The sequence below is a fragment of the Lethenteron reissneri genome, chromosome 29 (assembly GCF_015708825.2).
Source record: "Lethenteron reissneri isolate LAM-NWPU_2019-01 chromosome 29, ASM1570882v1, whole genome shotgun sequence".
Taxonomy (NCBI): Eukaryota; Metazoa; Chordata; class Hyperoartia; order Petromyzontiformes; family Petromyzontidae; genus Lethenteron; species Lethenteron reissneri.
Genome location: NC_083807.1, coordinates 1,258,483 through 1,281,880, shown reverse-complemented (window position 1 = coordinate 1,281,880; position 23,398 = coordinate 1,258,483). Strand labels below are relative to the sequence as shown.

The following is a 23,398-nucleotide window of genomic DNA, read 5'->3' as shown; positions in this document are numbered from 1 at the left end:
ACTCCTCCCACATCCCTCCAGACTCCTCCTCCATCCCTCCAGACTCCTCCCACATTCCTCCAGACTCCTCCTCCATCCCTCCAGACTCCTCCCACATCCCTCCAGACTCCTCCCACATCCCTCCAGACTCCTCCCACATTCCTCCAGACTCCTCCTCCATCCCTCCAGACTCCTCCCACATCCCTCCAGACTCCTCCTCCATCCCTCCAGACTCCTCCTCCATCCCTCCAGACTCCTCCTCCATCCCTCCAGACTCCTCCTCCATCCCTCCAGACTCCTCCCACATTCCTCCAGACTCCTCCCACATCCCTCCAGACTCCTCCTCCATCCCTCCAGACTCCTCCTCCATCCCTCCAGACTCCTCCCACATTCCTCCAGACTCCTCCTCCATCCCTCCAGACTCCTCCCACATCCCTCCAGACTCCTCCCACATCCCTCCAGACTCCTCCTCCATCCCACCAGACTCCTCCCACATCCCTCCAGACTCCTCCTCCATCCCTCCAGACTCCTCCCACATCCCTCCAGACTCCTCCCACATCCCTCCAGCCCCCCCCCCCGCCATTACTCCCAGCCCCCTCCCCACCCCTCCAGGCTCCTCCCTTATCTCCGCCCCTCCCCTATCCTTTCCGGCCCCTCCGCCTGCCATTTTATTTTTATTAATTTTAATTTCATTTTTTACCTCCGTGACTTTACCGAAAGAACTGAGTATATGACCCCTCCCCCGTCTTTTCTGGCTCCTCCCCCACCCTTTCCAGCCCCTCCCGCTCCCATTCCAGCCCCTCCCCCTTTCCTCATGGCCCCTCCTCCATCCCGCCCGCCCGCCCGCCGTCCGGGCTTCTCCAGCCCCTCCTCTACCCCCCCCCCAAATCCCTCCCGGCTCCTCCCCACTAGCCCCGCCCCCAACCCTCGTGGCCTCCCCCCCATCCCCACTAGCCCCGCCCCCACCCCTCGTGGCCTCCCCCCCGCCCCACTAGCCCCGCCCCCACCCCTCGTGGCCTCCCCCCCACCTCTACTAGCCCCGCCCCCACCCCTCGTGGCCTCCCCCCCACCTCCACTAGCCCCGCCCCCACCCCTCGTGGCCCCCTACCCCCCACCCCCCCACCCCTCCCCCCCACCCCCACTAGCCCCGCCCCCACCCCTCGTGGCCTCCCCCCACCCCACTAGCCCCGCCCCCAACCCTCGTGGCCTCCCCCCCACCCCCACTAGCCCCGCCCCCACCCCTCGTGGCCCACCCCCCACCCCCCACCCCTCCCCCCCACCCCCCACCCCTCCCCCCCACCCCCACCCCCACCCCTCCCCCCCACCCCACCCCCACCCCTCCCCCCCACCCCACCCCCACCCCTCCCCCCCACCCCCCACCCCGTGTGGTTTTGTTTTGAGCAGCGCCGCCCTCCGGCCCGGCCCGAACTCGTCCGTCTGCCTCTCGCCATTGCAGGGGCGAGGCGACGAGGGTGAAAGGGGGAAGCGATAGCGGCGAACGCCTCGATAGCTCACGGCTCAGACGCGATCAAGGGACACGCGGGGAAGGCCCGAGAAGTAGGGGGCAGAGCGTGCCGACGTGTTCTGCGTGAGACCACCACTACCAGCAAGCCGTTCGCCGCGATGCCGGCGTCCCTGTACCGGGCAATGTGAGGTCAAGCCGGCGGCTCTTTTGTGCTGGGACTACCGACACTGACATAGTCAGCACGTATACACAGAGCGGGAGAGGGAGAGAGACACGAAGAGGGACGGGGAGGAAGAAGAGGCAGAGTAGGATCGGGGAAGATAGAGAGGGAAGGTAGACGGGAGGTAAGAGAGAGACGAGCTCGTAGACAGGGAAGGCAGCCAAGGGGTTTGGGGAGACGACAGGGAGACGCACGGACACGGGTAGAAAGACCGGCAAGGTTGCAGACAGACGAGGAAACGTGGACAATCGAGACACAGACAAGGAGCAAAGGGAGACAGACAAGGAGACGTAGACGAATAGGGAAGACAGGGAGACATACGAGAGGCGAGCTACAGAGGACACGGGGACAGGCAGACAGAGGGACAACATCGGGAGGCAGGGAGAGACATAGTGGAGACGAGGGGACGGAGAGAGACGGACACAGGGCGAGCAAGGGGAAGCCATTTTGAGCGCGGCCATGGCTAAGAAGACGTACGACCTCCTCTTCAAGCTGCTGCTCATCGGAGACTCGGGCGTGGGCAAGACGTGCATCCTATTCCGCTTCTCGGACGACGCCTTCAACACCACCTTCATCTCCACCATCGGTGGGGCCTCGGGCGGGCTGCAGGGGGCGCCGACAGGCAGCGGAAGGTTGGGGGTGGGGGGGCGGGTGGGTAAGGGGTGGTCCACCCAGGTGGTGGTGGTGGTGGTGGCCGACTTGGCCGGGCCGACTTCAACCGAACCCGGCCGGCGGCTCAGGAAAGCGCCTAGGCCGCAGGGCTGACTGTAGGCCTCGGTGGCGATGGCCGGGTTTATGGCGATATTGTTTGCTATTTTGGCCGATGAACGCGGGGTTTTTTTCGATTCGATGTGGCTCCGTGAACGCGTTTCGGTGCTGCGAGGCGCGGCCGGGCGTAGTTTGTGGGGCTTTGAGGAGCGAGATGGCCCAAATGTAGGCGTTGGCCGCCGCTCCGTGAATTTCCTCGTCTCAAGATGGCAACGGCGTGACACGCGAATCAAGAGCGGCGCTCGTCCCTCGGTCTGCCCGCCGCTCTTGATCCGAGTTTTATCCAACGTGGATGTTGTTAAAGTGTCGCCGAGGTGGCGACACAAGACAATGGCTGGTGTTGAGTGGTTTTTTTAGATCGGCCATGGCCAGGAGGTGGGGGGACTGCCACGGTGCCACGGGTGGGATGGGGGCGCTCGTGATGATGTTGATGTCTCGTGTGCTTGTGTGTTAACAGTTCGTGAGCGTGACGGTGCTGTTTTTTGTTTGTTACCGCAACTCCTATGTTCTCCGTTCAGGGCTAAAATTGTCTGAATTAGTGGAACTATTATAACGCGAATATTGACGATGGCTGGTTTTTGCAGTCGTACAAAGAATAATTTGAGAGGTCTGTGCAGTTATTATTGTAATCACACCGAGACGTGAAGTCGGGGAATGAGCACATCAGAGAAATCGTTGTCAGATTGTTAGCAAAAGTCAATGAGCCTTGGGCAGGGTACGTCGCGAGACGGGATGAAGATCGATGGACGAGACTGGTAATGGAATGGCAGCCTAAGGACGGCCACCGCAGAGATGGAGCGATGAGACTGGTTCTCATGGCCAGGATTGAGATGGATAGATGCGCAGCCACCGCATGCCGAAAGTCGCTTCTGTTTGGCCGGATAGAGGAGGGCTAAACGGGCGCGGCACGGGCTGGAGAAGAGATGGAGTGATGCGGTACAGGAGGGGACTTGCTGATGATTGGTAACAGCGGTGTCAAGATCGGCCTCTGGGAATGACGCTGCTACTGGGCAGTTGGTGGCAGTCGCCCTCCAGCATTAACAGAGGGTGGAGGAGAGACGCTCACAACAACGAGCAGGACACCGGGAGGATAAAACGCAGCACGTTGACAGTGGGGAGCACAAGTCTGTCATCTCGGTCAACCGACAGTTCACATTGCCTCAAGGTGCACCTAGTCTGGCACAAGCGGAGTGTTGTCGTCACCGCCACTTCGTGGCGATTGTTGGATGACAGCGAATGCTTGGGGAGGCTTTCATCCAGCAGTGGATGGGCAATGACTGGTGATGCAAGAGAAAGGGGGCGGTGTGTGTGCGTGTGTTTGCCATGGAAGGTGATGAAATAAATTTGTGGTTTTAGTTTTCAGTAATTTCTCAAACATTACCACACAAATACATACCAGAGACTGACAAATACAGTGTGCTTTACCACGATCTTAGAAAGTCGATTATCATCTTAAATATAGGCAGCTTTGGTAAGTGAATGTTGTGGTCAACGGCCCTGAATTATGAGCTGTGGAAGTAGAGGAACCTAGTCCGATGTGTTTGCGGATACTCCGCTCTGCTTCACGCGCGTTGGCCATTGTAGGATAGGGCTGGTTCACATTTTTCTCATGCGTACGTGTCAACACATTTTGCAAAACGGTCACTTCTACATAAAAAACAACCCATTCGGCAACTATGTACACGCGTACATAAAAATAGGGGAAATTACAATCGTAACATTTTACAGCCCTTTGTAAATCCACTGCGGGATGGATGGATTCCCCCAGGCCACGTCGGTCGTGGGGGTTGTTGCTCCATAATCTCGCCACCCTTGTGAGTTGCAGGGTTGGTGAAGGAGTTTGGTGGCCAGGAATCAAACTCCGGTCGTGGGGTTTATAACCACTCGAATACGTTCCCACAGCGGATTTGATTGGAGTGGGGGCAGCGGATCGACAAACGGCTGACGAATACACACAGCATATATCCGTGCATGTGGTTTCTGTGCTTAATGGCTCATTGTGAGACGGTGGGTAATGCGTCCCTGCCTCACGGCACTTCCATTAACCCCGACACTGGGTTCATGACATGTCCAAGACGAGAAGGAAAATGAAACACGCCCGAATCCTGTATCTCTTTGAGGTGATTTTAAAGTTTCAGTTGCATGCAAGTTTTGGAACTCTTTCAAAATGTGTCGCATCTAAAAATACTAAATTGAGTAGCCGCAGTGGTTTAGGAATCAAACGCAATCTGAGACACCTGGGTTGGAACCACGAAGATCCTGGGTTTGAGTTCATGTTTCGGCCACTTATGATTAAAGCGAGGTCTCAAGTAGCAAATTGATGATCTCAGCCCGGTCACCAATGGCTGCACAATTAAAGCCATCGATTTTTTTCAATTTTCGCATATTCCAGCTTTCAGAAACGAGCAAAAAACGCATTGAACACTCTGAAGGGCATATAAAGCTCTGTCACTAACGTGGATCGAGGCCAATTTCAGGTGACTTGGGAATAATTTATTATATTTAATCATCTGGGTCCACTTTTTTGACGCAAGGTGGTTAACAGCTAGCAGCAAAAATTTATGGTAGAAGTGAAATCTTGCAAGACGTGTCCACATTGAAAAGGTAATATAGTTGAAAGTTAGAGAGAATTTATTTTAAAGATCACAATTTAATCGTCAATGTTCGTCTGATTTATGGTGTAGCCATACCAATATCTCCATCGCTAACTGCAGGAAAATTGGCAGGAATGATGAAGTGTTTTGGCATTTTCCGAATACATGGATGTTACCATAAATCTCGACCGTGAATTTCTATTCATTTTGCTTGTAAATAACAGCAACGCGTTTGTGTTTTTCACAGGAATTGATTTCAAGATCAAGACAATAGAACTGGGTGGGAAGAAGATTAAGCTGCAGATATGGTAAGTGTGTTGAAAGGGAGTTGGATGTGGATGGTTTCATCATCATAACCACCAGCCATGATCTGTTCACTACTAGTTTAAGGCTTCCCCAAGCCGTTGCCTTCTATGACAGTCTTGCGATGCAACAAACATTCGTGACGGGGGACCCAGACGAGTTCGCGTGCCCCATGAGCGGCCCTCCTCCACCTGAGTGGGCCGCAGGCTTGACATCTTTGCTTGTGCACTCATCACAACTGCCACGCATCTTCCTGGAGGCACTAAGACCAGGCCACCACAAGGGGTTCCATAGGACGCATGCGGCCTGCGGCCTGCCCGATGCCCACCACTGATCTAGCTCCTGCACTCGAGTTGATCCGATCTCTTTATCTCCACGGTGGATGTCATCTCGGGGCGTGTTTTTCTCCTTTGGCTGCCTTTCCTTGGTTTTGCTCTTTGCCTCGACCACCGCCCGCTTAACTATCAATGGCGTGTCTCTAAACGTGCAAATGCGCGTGGATTACAACCTCCACATGTTGCCGTTGGTGCAGTGAGACCTGGACTATTCCACAAGTTTCGCCAGAGCGCTTTGGCCCATTGGTTTGTAGGTAGCGTCGCGTCTCCCTTTAAAAATAAATAATAATATAAAAAGCTTGTGCTTAATATAGTGTTCTATGTCAACTTGAGTCACGTCAAAGTGTCCCGCTGCTGACGTGCGTTTCCTCGGTGTTCATTTCCGTTGACGACCTTCACCGAGTCTCCAGGCTGAAGCAGGAGAATACGATAGCTGAATTTAGAATGGAAATAAGTAATTGTCGTGAAATCATGAGTTCGGAGGCTGTTGCTGGACATGAACACCTCACAAAAGGCAGGAATAGAAGAAACGGGGGGGGGGATGCCTTTACCCTGCAGTGGGAAGTTACCAGCTAACAACAACAAGAAACGGTGTCACTCCTTTGTTAACCAGCTGCTGGATGAAGGCCTCCTCGCGCTTTGTTGGTGCTGAGACTGAAATTTTCTGTTCTGGTCAATGCGGTTTGGTGCTGATATTAGCTGTGGCTGGAGTTTAACTTTGCACGCCAGCTTTGGGGCGTGTTGTGCGTACCACTGCACCTTTTTGCCCCAGAACTAAACCTATTCGAATAAAAATTGCTCTGTTGCTTTTTTTTCTTCAAATAATTTGGGTTAATTAAGAGATTTCTAAATTGTTATAGTTTCTCTTGAACCGTCACTGCCCGAGTCCTGTATTGCAGTTCATGCTTTGATTGTATATTTTGTTCTTAATATTAGCCATGCTTGGACTGAAAACCCTGTTAACTGCATCCAAAACACATTTATTCAACCAAACCTAAATGATGTGTTCATCTGCGTCCTGTCCCCGAGCAGGGAGAGATTCTTGCAAGCACATGTACATTTGTAGCCGTCCTATTGATTTTCCAAACAACTTTCATTCCATTTAAAAGGGGGCATGTTTGATTATACAGTTCAATTGGAAACCCGGCACAGTCGAACGCAATGTAAATTTACATACCGCCTAAATGCGATGGAATGTCAAGACGCTGTACAGAAACGTAGATGTTTTATTTTACCGATAGATAGAGGCAGGCGGTCTTCGGCAGAGGCGGTGAGAAAGGTCTTGCGCATTTACTTGAGGCAGGGAGTCAACAGCACTTGGCTTAGGTAAGGGGGAGTTCCAGACTATGGGAGCAGCAGATGAGGTATTGGTAAAGATTCCACATTCATATGCTGGGAACAAGCCTTATATGAGAGGAAAAAATACTATATATAAGCAGTATTTATTGACTCCACAGCGATGGTAACGATGGTGATATGATGATGGTCTTGGGTTGGTCCCTGGCTGGGAATTGAACTAATGTCCTTGCGATTGCGAGCCGCAGAGCCACCTGGCCACATCCTGTCAACTTAAAGCAGCACTGACCAATTGTGAAATGTTGTCATGTTCCTTGTAGTGTGGATTTAAAATAATGTTTATATATTTTAAATATATGCACACATACTTGGGTGTAGCAGACGGAGGAGTAGTTCACGCATTCCCCAGTGAACCCGGCTGCCCGAGTTCAATTCCCGGCCACGGTTTAACGCCAGTGGCAATTTCTCCAGTTTCCTACCACGCGCAGTCAGACGCTCGTTAACATGGCGTGGGGTCATTCCAGTGTGGCAGCACGCTTCTTACACAAGCACTCGTCAAGCCTTTCCTGGCTAAATAGCAGGCAATAATAATTGACGCTATCGCCATCTCGCAATCCTTATTACGTCGCAGAGTCATGAGGGATGCTGACGACTTTGGGGGAGGGTGGGGAGGCCTTTAGCAGTGGATTAAAAGTGGCTGATGGCTATGATAATGAGGAATTATTGTAGCCTCAGTGCTGTCACGCAGCAGTGGCACATCGCAAGGATGCGTCGTTGGGACATGTTTAGAGCATGTCGCAAAGCAGACTATGCGTGCTTGCGGTCGCATGTGTGCACGTGTGTGTGTGTGTGGAGCGGCGGTGCAATGGTTGGCACACTGCGCTTCAAACCCTGTGACCCGAGATTAATTCTCGCTCGCGGCCAACATGGGTGACGATTATCTGAACCGGTTCCAGGCCTTCCCAAGGTCGACTCACTCTGAAATGAGTACCTGGTGCGACATGCAAACATCAGCATTGGGAAGACAAAGGTCGCCGGTGGTGGTTTTGCCACCCCACCAATGTCCGTGCTGCTCTTAATATATGCTGGCTATAACAAAACTGCCCCCAACAGTCTGTAATAGGCAACATACAAGGGATCTTTCTGTGCATGCGTGTATGTGTGTGTGTGGGTGTGTGTCTCCTTTCCGTTGGGTGAGCTCACCTGCGCCCCAGGGCTTGTCTTGCTTGTGTCAGCCTGACTGACACGGAGATTCCCGCAAGCGCTTGGCTCCGCACTGTGTGGGCGTTGTTTAAATGTTACCTGTGGAGGTGACGACGCTACGTGGGCTAAGAGCCCTGTCCCAACCGCAAGTGAAGGCCGTTAGGGTGCAGCAGGACGGTTAACTCTCTACGGCAGAGTTTTCCAGTGAATCGTTTTCTTAAAATATGACTGATGGTGCCTCAACTTGTCACTCACTCGCCCATTTACAACCATTCATTCACACACTCGCACACGGACACACTCGCTCAATGAACACACGTAGTCACACATGGACTCCCTCACACGTGTACACCCACGAGACAAATATCCCCATATAGCTTTAACAGACTGTTGAGGCAAGTGCTGTGAATGAGTAGCGCCTATGAAGGCCGATTCGGTGGGTGGCCGGAACCTCACCCGGTCACGTTGGTCTCCTCAGTGGCGATGTTGACACACTGTACCAGGTTCTAATGAGGCTGAGTTGACCTAGAGGAGGCCCAGGGCCGGTTCAGATAATCATTTCTGGTGTTGGCCATGAGAGAGAATCGAACTTGGGTTGTCGGATTTGTAGCAAGGTACGCTAAACGCTACGCAACACCGCTTACAACAACCGCCATTCGCCACTAAGTGGCGGTGACGTCACCACGACTCTTGTGCCAGGTCATGTGCACCTTAAGGCCACGTGAAGTACACACACACCCACTCGCTCACACAGTCACTCACTCGCACACCCGCAGACCACCGCGCGTCTTTGCTCACAACTCGTGCACAAATGGAGACAACTCCACCCTCCAGCGACCGTGCAAAAGTGTCCATCTACTTCGAACGGTGGAGCATCTGCGTAAACAACTGCCCTCTGTCCAACGTTTCGTTCTAGGTGCCGCGAGCATTTTCAGGAACTGAATTGAGTGCTATAGTGTTGCCGGCTGCTGCTGGCGGCGTTTGATATCGGCCCGGCCGACGTTGACGGTGTAATCCCAACTCGCGCGAGGGAGTTGGGTGGATTTCTTTGAACGTGGTTCGATTTTTAGGAATGGAAATCTGGCGTATGAGCGAGCGTCGGATTTTCAGTCGCGCACTTGAGAACGTTAGTGCGGTGTGAGAGTGTAATTATCGTGGCGTTCCTTTCCATCGCTGGCCTTAAGCCAGCAGTGGAATTTCCACATTTTCATCGTGGTATACAAGTCCAGGAAATCCGAAGACTCGTTTTTCTTTGTCACGTGCAATGCAGACATAGTTTGTTCTACATACATAGTTTGTTGTCCTTCCCCGCACCTCCGATTAGCATGGATGGCTATGTACGGTGCGAAATAAGTTTTCTACATATGTGTGTCCCTTTCTCGTGAGGTTTTTAATAAGGGGGCTGTGGAAGCGAATTTTATTCTTGAAATGACGGATCAGAATGATGTTTTCAACAGGACGTATTCAAGTGTTGAACGCAACACTCACGAATCGCATTGGCCAAGCATTGTAGGACCCTCCTGTAAAGGAGCCTTGAGACTCAACGAGACTTTCCCGGATAAATGAAGAGGCTCTGTTTATTATTATTTTTATTTTCCAGAAACCATTTGACCACATTAAACAGGAGCTAATCGATACACACTTGGCTGCTGATCCTGAGCTGCTGTATTCACGTTCAGGGGCCTGCCGATCATTACAAGAGTGGGCCCTACGTGTGCATTATTTGGTTGGCTGAGGTCCGCATTGGAATCCCACCGCCCCTCCCCCAACCTCCCGCCCCCCTCCCTCCTGCCAGTGGTGGAGTACTGAACCCGCCCCGGGGCAGCGTTCCATTGAATTTATTGCAACATGCGAGATTGGGGCGCTAGCGACTCAACGGGTTTACAGGAAGAGAAAAAAAAGGGTCTTGTACGCGGCTGTTGAGCCGTGTCCGTGCATATTTCCATCTGCGTGCCTGCGTGGTTGTCTCTCGTGTAGTGGTGTGCCTGGCAACCCGAGTTCGATTCCTGCTCACGGCCAATACCAGTGACGATTATCTGAATCGGTTGTGGGCCTCCCCTAGGTTGACTCGGCCTCAATTGAGTACCTGGTGTGTTGTGTAGCCACTGGGAAAACAAAGGTGGCCAGGCGAAATGTTGGCCAACCACCCCTTGCCGTGCCAGTCATCATAGGTGCTCGCTAACAGCACTCGCCCAAACAGTCTGTTTGAGGCTATATGGGGGATCTTTGTCTTTGTGTACTCACCGCAGTACAAACCCAGTGATCTGGGTTCGAATCCCTCTGTGATTTTGGTCGCGAGTGACGTATCGATGTGTTCAGGACCCTCTGCTAGGTTGACGCAGAGTTAAAAAATGTGTAAATAATTTGGTGTGGGAACACCGCACGAGAGAGCTTAAGGTGGCTAGGCGTGGTACTTGCCACAACGACCTCGTGTGACGTGCCTGCCTCAATAGGTGCTCGCTAACAGCACCTGCCCCCAGCAGTCTATACGGCTACACGTGGAACCTTGTTGCTTGTGTGCGAGCGTCGTAGCGGTTGGTGCAGTGCACTGCAGCCCCGTGCCGCTGGACGGGAGGTGATGGTCAGGGCTCGGTGGCGTCATCGGCGGCGTCATCAGCCCCGTCAGGCCGGGTGTGGCTTGTAGGAGGTTTTCCCGCCTTTGGGAGGCAGGATGTCAGGCGGCTGCCAGATTTAAAGGGGCCCGAGTCATCGAACGGACAAAAGAGCGGTCGACCACAACTGTCCACGAAGAATCGTCCTGACGGGCTCGTCCCGGTGGACTCGTCCCGACGGGCTCGTCATCTCCGCTGCAGGAGCGGAGTGTGGAGTAGCCACCCTGACCCTGTGTGACTGTCCAGCTACTTGGGAACGGAGGACAGGAGTCATCTCTCGTTTGACGCGCGAGTCAAAGTAATAGTAGTAGGTGGTGCCTTCCTGCAATGGACCGCGTTAAGCGATGAGTTACTGTACTAGATCATGTGTGCACTGTAAAATCGGGCCGCAGATGAGGGTATGCCACGGTACTGTATCACTCCGCGTACTGTATCACTCCGCGTACTGTATCACTCCGCGTACTGTATCACTCCGCGTACTGTATCACACCTCTGAGCCGCCCAGACCAAGAAAGTAGTTCGTCGTCGACCGCTCAGAAAACACGTTTTAACGGGCTGCGTTCAGCGTTTTAACGGGCTGCGTTCAGCGTTTTAACGGGCTGCGTTCAGCGTTATCACGGCCTGCGTTCAGCGTTATCACGGCCTGCATTCAGCGTTATAATGGCGCGCCTTCTGCGTTATAACGGCGTGCCTTCTGCGTTGTGCGGAAAATGTTCCCGAGTTGTATTGTGAACACCGCCACGTGTTTAAGGAACGACATCCCGCCATCAATTCCTTCGAGGACTGACAACCCCCAATGTCACGGCAGTTTGTCATATCTCTGATTTTGCGCTGATCTTGCTGCCAGTCTTTAACTTCCCACTGCTGGGCAAAGGCCTCCCCCGTTACCTTCTGTTTGTTACTTTTAGGACGAGCAAGCGGATGTAACGCCCGCTTCCCATATTCGTGTTTCAGCATAAAATCTCCGATGTGTTTTGCACATCGGTGGCTCATCCCATCTGAGAATGCATCTTTTCAGTAGCATTGGTTCAACGCAAGCAACAACTTTGGGCACGTTTTGAGATTCAGCGTCTCATCTGTGAAATAGAGCTTCATAGCTCATCGGATTCCTCCAGTCTAAAGAGAGATTGAGTCATGCTTACTTAAACCAATGCTGGTAAACTGCCCAATATTTAAATGCGCATAATCCCTCATTGTTTGTAAATGGGTCATCGTTCAATGCCAAGCTATCTGAAGTAATACATTATCATTGAAGCGCCGTCGTGGTGCTGGCCACCGACCTACCCACTCTCTCGTGCTCCCTGACGGCCTTCGGAGGTGCTGCAGCACTTGCCCCAACGGTCCGTTAAAGGCTATACGGCGGGCGGGGGCGTCTTTGTCTTGTTTGTCTGTACGCAGGGACACGGCCGGGCAGGAGCGCTTCCACACCATCACCACCTCGTACTACCGCGGCGCCATGGGCATCATGCTGGTGTACGACATCACCAACGCCAAGAGCTTCGAGAACATCAGCAAGTGGCTGCGCAACATTGACGAGGCGAGTAGCCCCGCCGCGGCTGTCGGTCACCGACGCGGTCCGAAACTTGGCGACGCGACGCCGTGCGGCCTCCCGGGCGTCCAACTGTCGCCTGTCCTGCCCGGGCCGGTTGCCTGCCACCAACGCACGAGCGCGGCGTGTATGGGCTCGGCGCAGCTGTTGTCCTTTGTGGGCGTTCGCAAATGTGCGCTCTTCACGCACGCAGCCGCAGCGTTATTCTTAACCTCGTGTGGGTCTCCCGCAAAGCTTCGTCCCAAGCTCGGCGAAGTATTTTCCCGCTTGATTTTGGTCCGGTAACGTACACGCGTGTTCCGGAACTAACCTCTTATGTAGGCGTTCGCTGATCCCACATATTCACGCCGCCCATACCCCAGTAATCCCCAGCGTTGTCGAATATGCGCAACGTTGTACTGTGTCCGGGTGTCTCCCTGCGGCCAAATCGCCCGCAACGTGCCACGATCTCTCACCGGATCGGAAAGCCAAGCGGGGGTCACGCCTGGCTCGCGCTCTCATGGGCCCCCCACCCCCCGTGTGTAAGAAGCAGGATGTTGTAGGCTGCTGCGGGCATGGGGGGGGGGGGTGTGCCCTGTGTGTCGGGCAGCAAGAGGGCACCACAGCCAGGTCAATCGTTGTACTGTACTTTGTGCGGTCTCCTGGCAGCGGCGGCTAGCGTAGCGACTGGGCGTCCGCGGACTATTTTGGGGTTTGGCTGGAACGCCCGGTGAGTGACGTTGGCCGTCCCCAAACCCCGAGCCGCCTCTCCCGTAATCTCGCCCGGCTGCCTTTGTCCCCTCGGCGCCGGTGAATGTGCTGAGACGGACAGCCCTGTCGCCACCGTTTGTCAAGTGGAGAGGGTAGAGAGGGGTGGGTGGGTGGGTGGGGGTGGTGTCCCCTATTTTTAGCAGCTATGAGCACGCACCTACCGGACATTTACGGGAATCCAACTTTGGCTTTTGAACTGGCTTGCGGTGAGGTTCGTGTGTGGGTGGATACTCCCGCCTCTTGAAAAAGGGTCTGGCCGGTGTGGAAGATGAGGCCAAAATATCCTCTATAGATGCCTCTAAGCGAGGCCCTTCTGCCAGCAGTGGCCTGAGCAAGCAATTGCAGGGCTGCACCCTTACCCCTGTTCTCATCCCAATTGTGCCATCATCGGCGTCACAACGCGGGTCGGAGGACTTGTTCATCGAGCATGGCCCACAGAAGCGCACATGGCAGAGCTGTCTCTGAAAGGGCTTTGTCAAGTGACCTCCGGGGCACACAGTAGAGGGCAGCACTGTCCCACCCACCCTGCCGCAGGGTGATGCTGATCACGTGACAGTCAAACTTCTCAGAGCTGGAATTCGGCCACATCCAGCGAAGGAGCACAATTAATGGAAGACGTGTATGCATGCATATACGCCTTCCCTTAACTGTGTGTAAGATGTGCACTATTTGAGCATGCGTGAGCATATTGGCACAAGAGAGGAAAGTGGAAACATGGCAACATGTGCAGTGGACACCTACGGGCCATCAGCCCATGGATCGTGATGATGTGTGCAGCCTCGCTAAGGTCCGATCCTCGGCTCGAGTTTCCCCACGTCTCGTCTGATGGCACTCCGCCGCCCTCCCCTCTTCATCTTGCAACACCACGCTGGGTTTCTCACCGGGCTCTCTCTCGAGTCGAGGCCCGAGGAGGACGGCTGACGGGGGTTTCCCCACTGCTCTCTAAGGCTGCGTGCTTTTCTGGCGTGGGACGATCAGTGCAAGGCTGTTTCGTGTCATGCCCCGGTCATGAAAAAGCCCCCAGGGGTGGCTGAGGCGGAGGAGAAGTAGCAACTCTGTCGGTCAGAATCTAATCGAGACATTGGCACGTCGAAATAGAATCGGCGTGAATGTGTGGTGCAGCGTTAGTGACCAGAACATTGGGATAAAACTACTACCACTGCTGCTGCTACTACCGTGTGGTGAACCCAATGACAAATATGAATCACAGCATGATGTCCTTGCGGTTAAAATGTGACGGTCTGAGAAATCAAATCCTCGCTACGTTCCACGATGTTATGTTGTTGCACGCTCTGGTTTCGCCCCTGCGTCTGGTTTGAGTGCCTGGGGTTTTTTGTTGTTGCGATTTTAGTTTTGTTTTCTCTTGCAATGAGGAACCTGTTTGTGCAGTTAACATGTAATTTTCTTTCCTTGCAACAGAAGCTTAGTTTTTTTGTTGTTACTTTGGCTTCTCTCGCCTCGTTTTACGATAAAGACGGTCGGTCGCGCTAACACAGCCCCTGCGGCAGCGCTGTTGGCGGTGCGAGCCCCGCGGACACCCTGGTGATAACACAAGCCACGGGCGAGTTCCTTCTGGTGCACATCTCCTGTGTGCGGCCGCCAGTCAGTGGTGTGGACATGCCATGCCACGTTGATATAGCGGCGGGGAGCGAGTCTACCCATACGACTCTTGACTTCCCCACAAATTGGATACCTATTTTATTCACCTCTGAGGGAGGGATGATGGGCTGAGTTAATCCCCTCCCACCACCCTGAACAAGGATTTGAACTCGCACCTTTCCGATTGCGAGTCACTCGTATTACAGGTGAACCACGTGGCCGGATAAATGAGTCCATAGAGAGATGTAGAGTGTGCGAGTCGTTAGGCAGCAAGATGTAGGGAGTGCGAGTCATTGGGCAAGGAGATGTCTTGGGGGGAGAGTTGTTGCCGATGAGGCTGGTTGACCTCCCTCCTCCACCCCCATGTGAGCAGCACGCGAGCGAGGACGTGGAGCGGATGCTGCTGGGGAACAAGTGCGACATGGAGGACAAGCGCGTGGTGCCCAAGGAGAAGGGCGAGCAGGTACAAGCCTCTTCACTCCCACAACTTGAACTACAACAACAACCGCAACAACCACACGGGTTATGGAAAGTGATAATTCTGTAAATGACTGGATTTAGAGAAATATATATATTCATAACGTCAATGTTTGTCAGCCGCTAACGACGGTCACATCTCATTGACGGAACGCCCCAGAGAGAGGTTCCTAGTCGCACACATGGAACGGTGCATCAAGTGGGTGTGCCGGCGTCAGATGGATTGTCGTGTGACCGAGGGATGGCGACGGCTTTTGAAGGCCTTGATCCAGCGGTTGATAGGCCACGGTTGACGACGACGATGCTACCAATGCGTTGTGCGTAAAGGGTTCACGGCGACGCCTGCAACCACAGGCGGTCCGACAGCTCGCGACGAGTAAGCCCATCGCCATTTCCCCCCCCCCCCCCGATCGCACCCTTCATCGCCCACCCGCTCGCGTGTTCCATTCGCAGATCTCGAGGGAGCACAACATCAGATTTTTTGAGACGAGCGCAAAGTCCAACATCAACATCGAGAAGGCCTTCTTCACACTCGCCGAGGACATCCTCAAAAAGGTGACGGTCGCTGGACTCGCATGCTCACTGTCTCACTCACTGTCTCACTCGCTGTCTCACTCACTGTCTCACTATCTCACTGTCACTCACCGCTCACTGTCTCACTCACTGTGTCACTCACCGCTCACTGTCTCACTCACCACTCACTGTCTCACTCACCACTCACTGTCTCACTCACCACTCGCTGTCTCACTCACCACTCACTGTCTCACTCACCACTCGCTGTCTCACTCACCACTCACTGTCTCACTCACCACTCACTGTCTCACTCACCACTCGCTGTCTCACTCACCACTCGCTGTCTCACTCACCACTCACTGTCTCACTCACCACTCGCTGTCTCACTCACCACTCACTGTCTCACTCACCACTCGCTGTCTCACTCACCACTCACTGTCTCACTCACCACTCACTGTCTCACTCACCACTCGCTGTCTCACTCACCACTCGCTGTCTCACTCACCACTCACTGTCTCACTCACCACTCACTGTCTCACTCACCACTCACTGTCTCACTCACCGCTCACTGTCTCACTCACCACTCACTGTCTCACTCACCACTCGCTGTCTCACTCACCACTCACTGTCTCACTCACCACTCGCTGTCTCACTCACCACTCACTGTCTCACTCACCACTCACTGTGTCACTCACCACTCACTGTCTCACTCACCACTCACTGTCTCACTCACCACTCGCTGTCTCACTCACCACTCACTGTCTCACTCACCACTCACTGTCTCACTCACCGCTCGCTGTCTCACTCACCACTCACTGTCTCACTCACCACTCGCTGTCTCACTCACCACTCACTGTCTCACTCACCACTCACTGTCTCACTCACCGCTCACTGTCTCACTCACCACTCGCTGTCTCACTCACCACTCACTGTCTCACTCACCACTCGCTGTGTCACTCACCGCTCACTGTCTCACTCACCACTCACTGTCTCACTCACCACTCGCTGTCTCACTCACCACTCACTGTCTCACTCACCACTCACTGTCTCACTCACCACTCACTGTCTCACTCACCACTCACTGTCTCACTCACCACTCGCTGTCTCACTCACCACTCGCTGTCTCACTCACCACTCACTGTCTCACTCACCACTCGCTGTCTCACTCACCACTCACTGTGTCACTCACCGCTCGCTGTCTCACTCACCACTCACTGTCTCACTCACTGTCTCACTCACCGCTCACTGTCTCACTCACCACTCACTGTCTCACTCACCGCTCACTGTCTCACTCACCACTCGCTGTCTCACTCACCACTCACTGTCTCACTCACCACTCACTGTCTCACTCACCACTCACTGTCTCACTCACCACTCGCTGTCTCACTCACCACTCGCTGTCTCACTCACCACTCGCTGTCTCACTCACCACTCACTGTCTCACTCACCACTCGCTGTCTCACTCACCACTCACTGTCTCACTCACCACTCGCTGTCTCACTCACCACTCACTGTCTCACTCACCACTCACTGTCTCACTCACCACTCACTGTCTCACTCACCACTCACTGTCTCACTCACCACTCGCTGTCTCACTCACCACTCGCTGTCTCACTCACCGCTCACTGTCTCACTCACCGCTCACTGTCTCACTCACCACTCACTGTCTCACTCACCACTCGCTGTCTCACTCACCACTCGCTGTCTCACTCACCACTCACTGTCTCACTCACCACTCGCTGTCTCACTCACCACTCACTGTCTCACTCACCACTCACTGTCTCACTCACCACTCGCTGTCTCACTCACCACTCGCTGTCTCACTCACCACTCGCTGTCTCACTCACCACTCACTGTCTCACTCACCACTCACTGTCTCACTCACCACTCACTGTCTCACTCACCACTCACTGTCTCACTCACCACTCACTGTCTCACTCACCACTCGCTGTCTCACTCACCACTCACTGTCTCACTCACCGCTCACTGTCTCACTCACCGCTCACTGTCTCACTCACCACTCACTGTCTCACTCACCACTCGCTGTCTCACTCACCGCTCACTGTCTCACTCACCACTCACTGTCTCACTCACCACTCGCTGTCTCACTCACCACTCACTGTCTCACTCACCACTCGCTGTCTCACTCACCACTCACTGTCTCACTCACTGTCTCACTCACCACTCACTGTCTCACTCACCACTCACTGTCTCACTCACCACTCGCTGTCTCACTCACCACTCACCGTCTCACTCACCACTCACTGTCTCACTCACCACTCACTGTCTCACTCACCACTCGCTGTCTCACTCACCACTCACTTCACTCACCACTCACTGTCTCACTCACCACTCACTGTCTCACTCACCACTCACTGTCTCACTCACCACTCACTGTCTCACTCACCACTCACTGTCTCACTCACCACTCACTGTCTCACTCACCACTCGCTGTCTCACTCACCACTCGCTGTCTCACTCACCACTCACTGTCTCACTCACCACTCACTGTCTCACTCACCACTCACTGTCTCACTCACCACTCACTGTCTCACTCACCACTCACTGTCTCACTCACCACTCACTGTCTCACTCACCACTCACTGTCTCACTCACCACTCACTGTCTCACTCACCACTCACTGTCTCACTCACCACTCACTGTCTCACTCACCACTCACTGTCTCACTCACCACTCACTGTCTCACTCACCACTCACTGTCTCACTCACCACTCACTGTCTCACTCACCACTCACTGTCTCACTCACCACTCACTGTCTCACTCACCACTCACTGTCTCACCACTCACTGTCTCACTCACCACTCCGTCTCACTCACCACTCGCTGTCTCACTCACCACTCACTGTCTCACTCACCACTCACTGTCTCACTCACCACTCGCTGTCTCACTCACCACTCACTGTCTCACTCACTGTCTCACTCACCACTCACTGTCTCACTCACCACTCGCTGTCTCACTCACCACTCACTGTCTCACTCACCACTCACTGTCTCACTCACCACTCGCTGTCTCACTCACCACTCACTGTCTCACTCACCACTCGCTGTCTCACTCACCACTCACTGTCTCACTCACCACTCACTGTCTCACTCACCACTCACTGTCTCACTCACCACTCACTGTCTCACTCACCACTCACTGTCTCACTCACCACTCACTGTCTCACTCACCACTCACTGTGTCACTCACCGCTCACTGTCTCACTCACCACTCGCTGTCTCACTCACCACTCACTGTCTCACTCACCACTCGCTGTCTCACTCACCACTCACTGTCTCACTCACCACTCGCTGTCTCACTCACCACTCACTGTCTCACTCACCACTCACTGTGTCACTCACCGCTCGCTGTGTCACTCACCGCTCACTGTCTCACTCACCACTCACTGTGTCACTCACCGCTCGCTGTCTCACTCACCGCTCGCTGTGTCACTCACCGCTCACTGTCTCACTCACCACTCACTGTGTCACTCACCGCTCGCTGTCTCACTCACCGCTCGCTGTCTCACTCACCGCTCGCTGTCTCACTCACCACTCACTGTGTCACTCACCGCTCGCTGTCTCACTCACCGCTCACTGTCTCACTCACCACTCACTGTCTCACTCACCGCTCGCTGTCTCACTCACCGCTCGCTGTCTCACTCACCGCTCGCTGTCTCACTCACCACTCACTGTGTCACTCACCGCTCGCTGTCTCACTCACTGCTCGCTGTGTCACTCACCGCTCACTGTCTCACTCACCACTCGCTGTCTCGCTCACCGCTCGCTGTGTCACTCACCGCTCACTGTCTCACTGTCTCTTTGTCACTCACTCACTGTTCACTGTCTCTGTGTCACTCACTCACTGTCTCTGTCTCGCCGTGTCCCGCTCACAGACGCCAGTGAAGGAGCCGGAGAGGAAGGACGTTGTAGACACGACCAGCTCGAGCGGCGTGATGGGCATCAAGAGCAAGTGCTGCGCCTGAGCGGGGCCATCGCTGCTGCCCCCCCTCCCCTCCCACTGCGACTCCTTCCCTCCTCCCCCTGCAACCCTCCCGAACCCCTGCCCTGTGACCCCTGAACCCGGCCGCCGACGACCCCCGCCTTCCCCTCCCTCTCAAGCTACCCATCGGTGTCTGCTACTCGCACATCCGCCCTCTCCTACCGTTGATTTGTACTTAAACCGCGCGTGGGACGTGTCCGCGATGTGTGAACGGAAGGAAAAGGCTCCGGTAATACCATCGGTTACGGCGTCGCCACCGTTATTATTATTATTTCATTGTCAATATTTTTATTCCTGTTTATCATTACTCGTCACAGTACTCGATGTGCATAGCGACGACAATAATAATGATGATGATGATTGTTGACGAGTGACCTTAAAGCATGCGGTCGATCGGAGCGCCAGACGGAGTTATGCATTGTGCGCCTAGGCCCTCGGGCAAAATCCGGCCTGGCTCGGCGGCACACCGGAGCGGACCACCGCGCAGCAGCAACCCACAGTGTGTCCCCCCCTCCCCCCCACCCGTGAATCCAATCCAGCGAGGTCTGTGTCGGCTTTTGGGCACTGGAAGCAGCAGCATGAGTCCCCCAAGTGTCGCCACGGGTCGATGTTGACTCCGTACGATCGCATCCGTGGGTTCGTGGTGGGGGGGGGAGGGTGCGTGGTGAGCGGCGTTCTTGCCGAAAAGCCGATCGAAGTAAAATACGAGTCCAGCATTTTTGCCGCGGCACGCGTTTCCGTTGCGCGCAGGGCTTAGTTTCAGCCGGTTCAGTCTCCGGCACACCGAGTCCAGAGCACCACCGCGCCTGGCTACGGCTGCGGCTCAGAGTCACGTGCCATTTAATCCAGTCGAGCGGCGACCTAGAAAGTATTTCCGTGCCCGGCACACCACGTCCAGAGAGGGTGTACCCTCTCGCTGTGGCTACGGCTCCATTCTAGCAGTGACTCGTCAGGTATTCGGTGAGAAATTAAGCCCTGGCTGCACCCAGACCCCCCCCCCCCTCCCCCACAGCCAGCCGCCTCCCCCCACCCTACCTCGTGCAGGGAGCGACGAGTGGATTTCTAACGCGGTCCCCAGGGATGAATACAATTTAAACAAACAGAAGAGAACCACCCCCCCCCCCCCCCGATTGTACACCGGGGCCTGTAAGCGCCGCTTCGATTCGGCGATTTCAAATGGGGCGGCGTGAAGGCGCCGCGATCGTTGGCGACGTTGCGGGGGGGTGGGGGGGGCGCTCGCTCGTGGGCGCCGGACGCAGTACGACGCCGAACTTGACGACTCAACGCGATTGGTTGACCCTTAAAATCGAATAGTCGCCGCGACTCCCATCGCCCGCCCCCCACTTCCCCTTCCGCGAATCGTGACAGTTCGCAGGGGGATATGTGAAATCGTTCCAGGCCCGTTGTGTTGTTGTTTTTGTTGGCCGGCGATTGCCGCGCAGGAGGGTAGCGGCGTCTCGGTGGCGTCCCGTCTCCACGCAGCGGCGACCCCTGCTGCACGTGGTGGTGGGGGAGGCCTTGCCGGCGGAGTCCGTTTCTCGGCCTCGTCATTCTTGCCCGAGGTGGAGGAGGGAGTTTGCTCGTCGGTCCCCTGCCACAACCTTCAACTGCCGGTGGTCGCGCGTGTTCCCGCGTGCGTGCGCGCATCCGTGGGTATGTTCCCGTGTGCATGTCTGTATGTTGAACTTCTTTCGCACTGTACTTGGCCAACCGTGCTAATCGAAGGTGTGGGGGAAGAACGGCAAACTCTAAACTGTGCGTGTTCCCGCGTGCGTACATTTGTGTGTGTGTGTGTTCCGCGTACGTCCATGTCCAGGGCTTAATTGCAGCCGCGCCTTCTGATTAAATATTGACGCCCCCGGCACACCACATCCAGAGGGAGCGTTACGCTCGCAATGGCCGCGCGGGTCCCGTCCGAACTCGCGCGCCAGCTGCACCGGTATCGCCAGCGAGCCGGGATATATTTTCCGCTCCCGGCACACCACGTCCACGGTAGACTCTTGCTGCGGATGTGTCGGCTCCGCAAGTTTCGTGCCGCGGCCAAAATAACTCCCTGCCCGGCACTCGAGCCACGTGCCACCAATTCCATGTCGAGAGCGATTAAGCCCTGGCCGTGCGTGCCTCCTTCGCAGCACCGCTGCCAAGCACTGGCAATGCTTTGCTTGTTCGGACGAGGAGGAGGGGGGGGCGGTGAAGAGGTGGGTGTGTGTGGGAGCGTGACGATGTCGCTGTGACGGGGCCGTGTCGAGGTAGCCCCGAGTGCGCGCTCGGTCGCCTGTGCCCTCGCGAGAGCGGCCGGCGCGTGCGCGAGATGCCGGCGGGGTGGTGTGGAAAGTCGCGTCTCGGTGTGGGGGGGCGGGTACCACGACCAATCCGGGTCCCCCCACCACCACCACCTCGCTCCCCTGCACCACCCCCATCCTCGCCCAACAGCGACCACCACCACCTCCCCTGCCTGTACGCCCATCCCATTTTAAGGTAACCAGTTGTGTGTGCGTGTGAGATGGAGAGGAAATCCCACTTTGTAAAGCAAAACGAAACGATAATGTTGGCCTCGTGGCCGGACAGACGCATAGTCTACTACTGGGTGTGTGTGTGCGCGCGCGCGCCGTATGAAAACTACGCTCTGGTATAACGTGGAATAAATGAATGGCTCTACGACTTCCGTTTTGCGTGTCCGCCCCCACACCCGCCCCCCCCCTTGGCCCTCCCCTGTTTGGCTGACGAGCCCCCTCGTGTGGTGGGCGCAGTGCGCTGCGTGCCGGCTGAGGGTTGAAGTTGGCTGCGTGAGATAGGTATCAACACCACGCACCGTTTTGGCTCCGATGAAGACGCCCGAACGGCAATCGGCTTCTCTCTTGTAGCGACACACCCGGGCCGTCACACGCCACCTGTCAGCTTCGTCAAGGATTCCCCGTTCCCTCCCACCACCATAAAACAATGGAAGGTGATGTTTAGTCTGGTGGCGTCACGAGAACTGGACGCTGTGACAATTGGCGCTCCTTACGGTGCAATCGATGAGGTTCTGAATTGGGTCGCTTTTCGATTTGTGAGTGGGTAGGTTTTGTTTTGCCATTGTGGTGGCTACGGGTTTCAGATATTATTTCCTCCTCCCGAGTGCCCGGTCTTTAGCTCGAGTTCCCACCTTCCACCCTGGTCCGATCTTAAGTCGTTTTTCACCGGCACGTCGGCAAGCAGCAGCAGCGTCTTCTAATTTGTCATCTTTACCCAGCCAACCGACATCCCTAACCTCCTTTCCAGAACTTCAACAACAAAATTGCTCGCACCGAGGACGTGCCCAAAACCACATCGTGTGGCATCGTAGGGGGTTTGCGTTACCAATTCACGTTCAGTCAGAACACTCGGCATTATTGGCTCCGGCAGCCCTTGCCCGATGCGATGCAACGTGGACCCTGAGGGTCAACTTATCGACTGGCATTGTCCAGCCGAGGGCTTGTCGCACGCACGCTCCACCAAGTCACCGTGAAAGTCGTCTGTTGTCGCTGAACGAAGCTTCCAATAGGCGGCTGTGTGACGGCCCGCGAGTGATGCAGCAGCACCACCAAGCGATGGGCATCTCTAACCCATGAGCTGTTCCACCGCGGAATCCCCGCCCTGTCGTGTCGCCAGCCTCCACGCCCCGCTTCCACAGCGAGCAACAGTTCAGTTGATGTGTACAAACATGGCGATTTAAATGCTGTTATGTCTTGGTTTGTTGTCTTTTATTCGTGC

At 55.0% G+C, this 23,398-nt stretch overlaps 1 protein-coding gene across 1 annotated transcript; it reads left to right on the top strand.

Moving 5' to 3' along the window:
• The first annotated feature begins 1,371 nt into the window (after positions 1–1,371).
• Positions 1,372–22,327, top strand: LOC133349140 (ras-related protein Rab-10). Its single transcript, XM_061562378.1, has 6 exons — positions 1,372–2,250; positions 5,274–5,334; positions 12,174–12,312; positions 15,047–15,136; positions 15,604–15,705; positions 19,560–22,327. Exons 1-6 carry the CDS (start codon positions 2,124–2,126, stop codon positions 19,647–19,649), a joined length of 609 nt encoding a protein of 202 aa, XP_061418362.1. The 5' UTR covers positions 1,372–2,123; the 3' UTR covers positions 19,650–22,327.
• The last annotated feature ends 1,071 nt before the right edge of the window (positions 22,328–23,398 follow it).

Bases quoted from the DNA above. Each gene is read 5' to 3' on its own strand.
- LOC133349140 (XM_061562378.1), top strand. From the start codon at position 2,124: ATGGCTAAGAAGACGTACGACCTCCTCTTCAAGCTGCTGCTCATCGGA. The intron at 5,335-12,173 runs GTAAGTGTGTTG...GTCTGTACGCAG, and splicing joins AAGATTAAGCTGCAGATATG to GGACACGGCCGGGCAGGAGC. The intron at 12,313-15,046 runs GCGAGTAGCCCC...CCATGTGAGCAG, and splicing joins GGCTGCGCAACATTGACGAG to CACGCGAGCGAGGACGTGGA.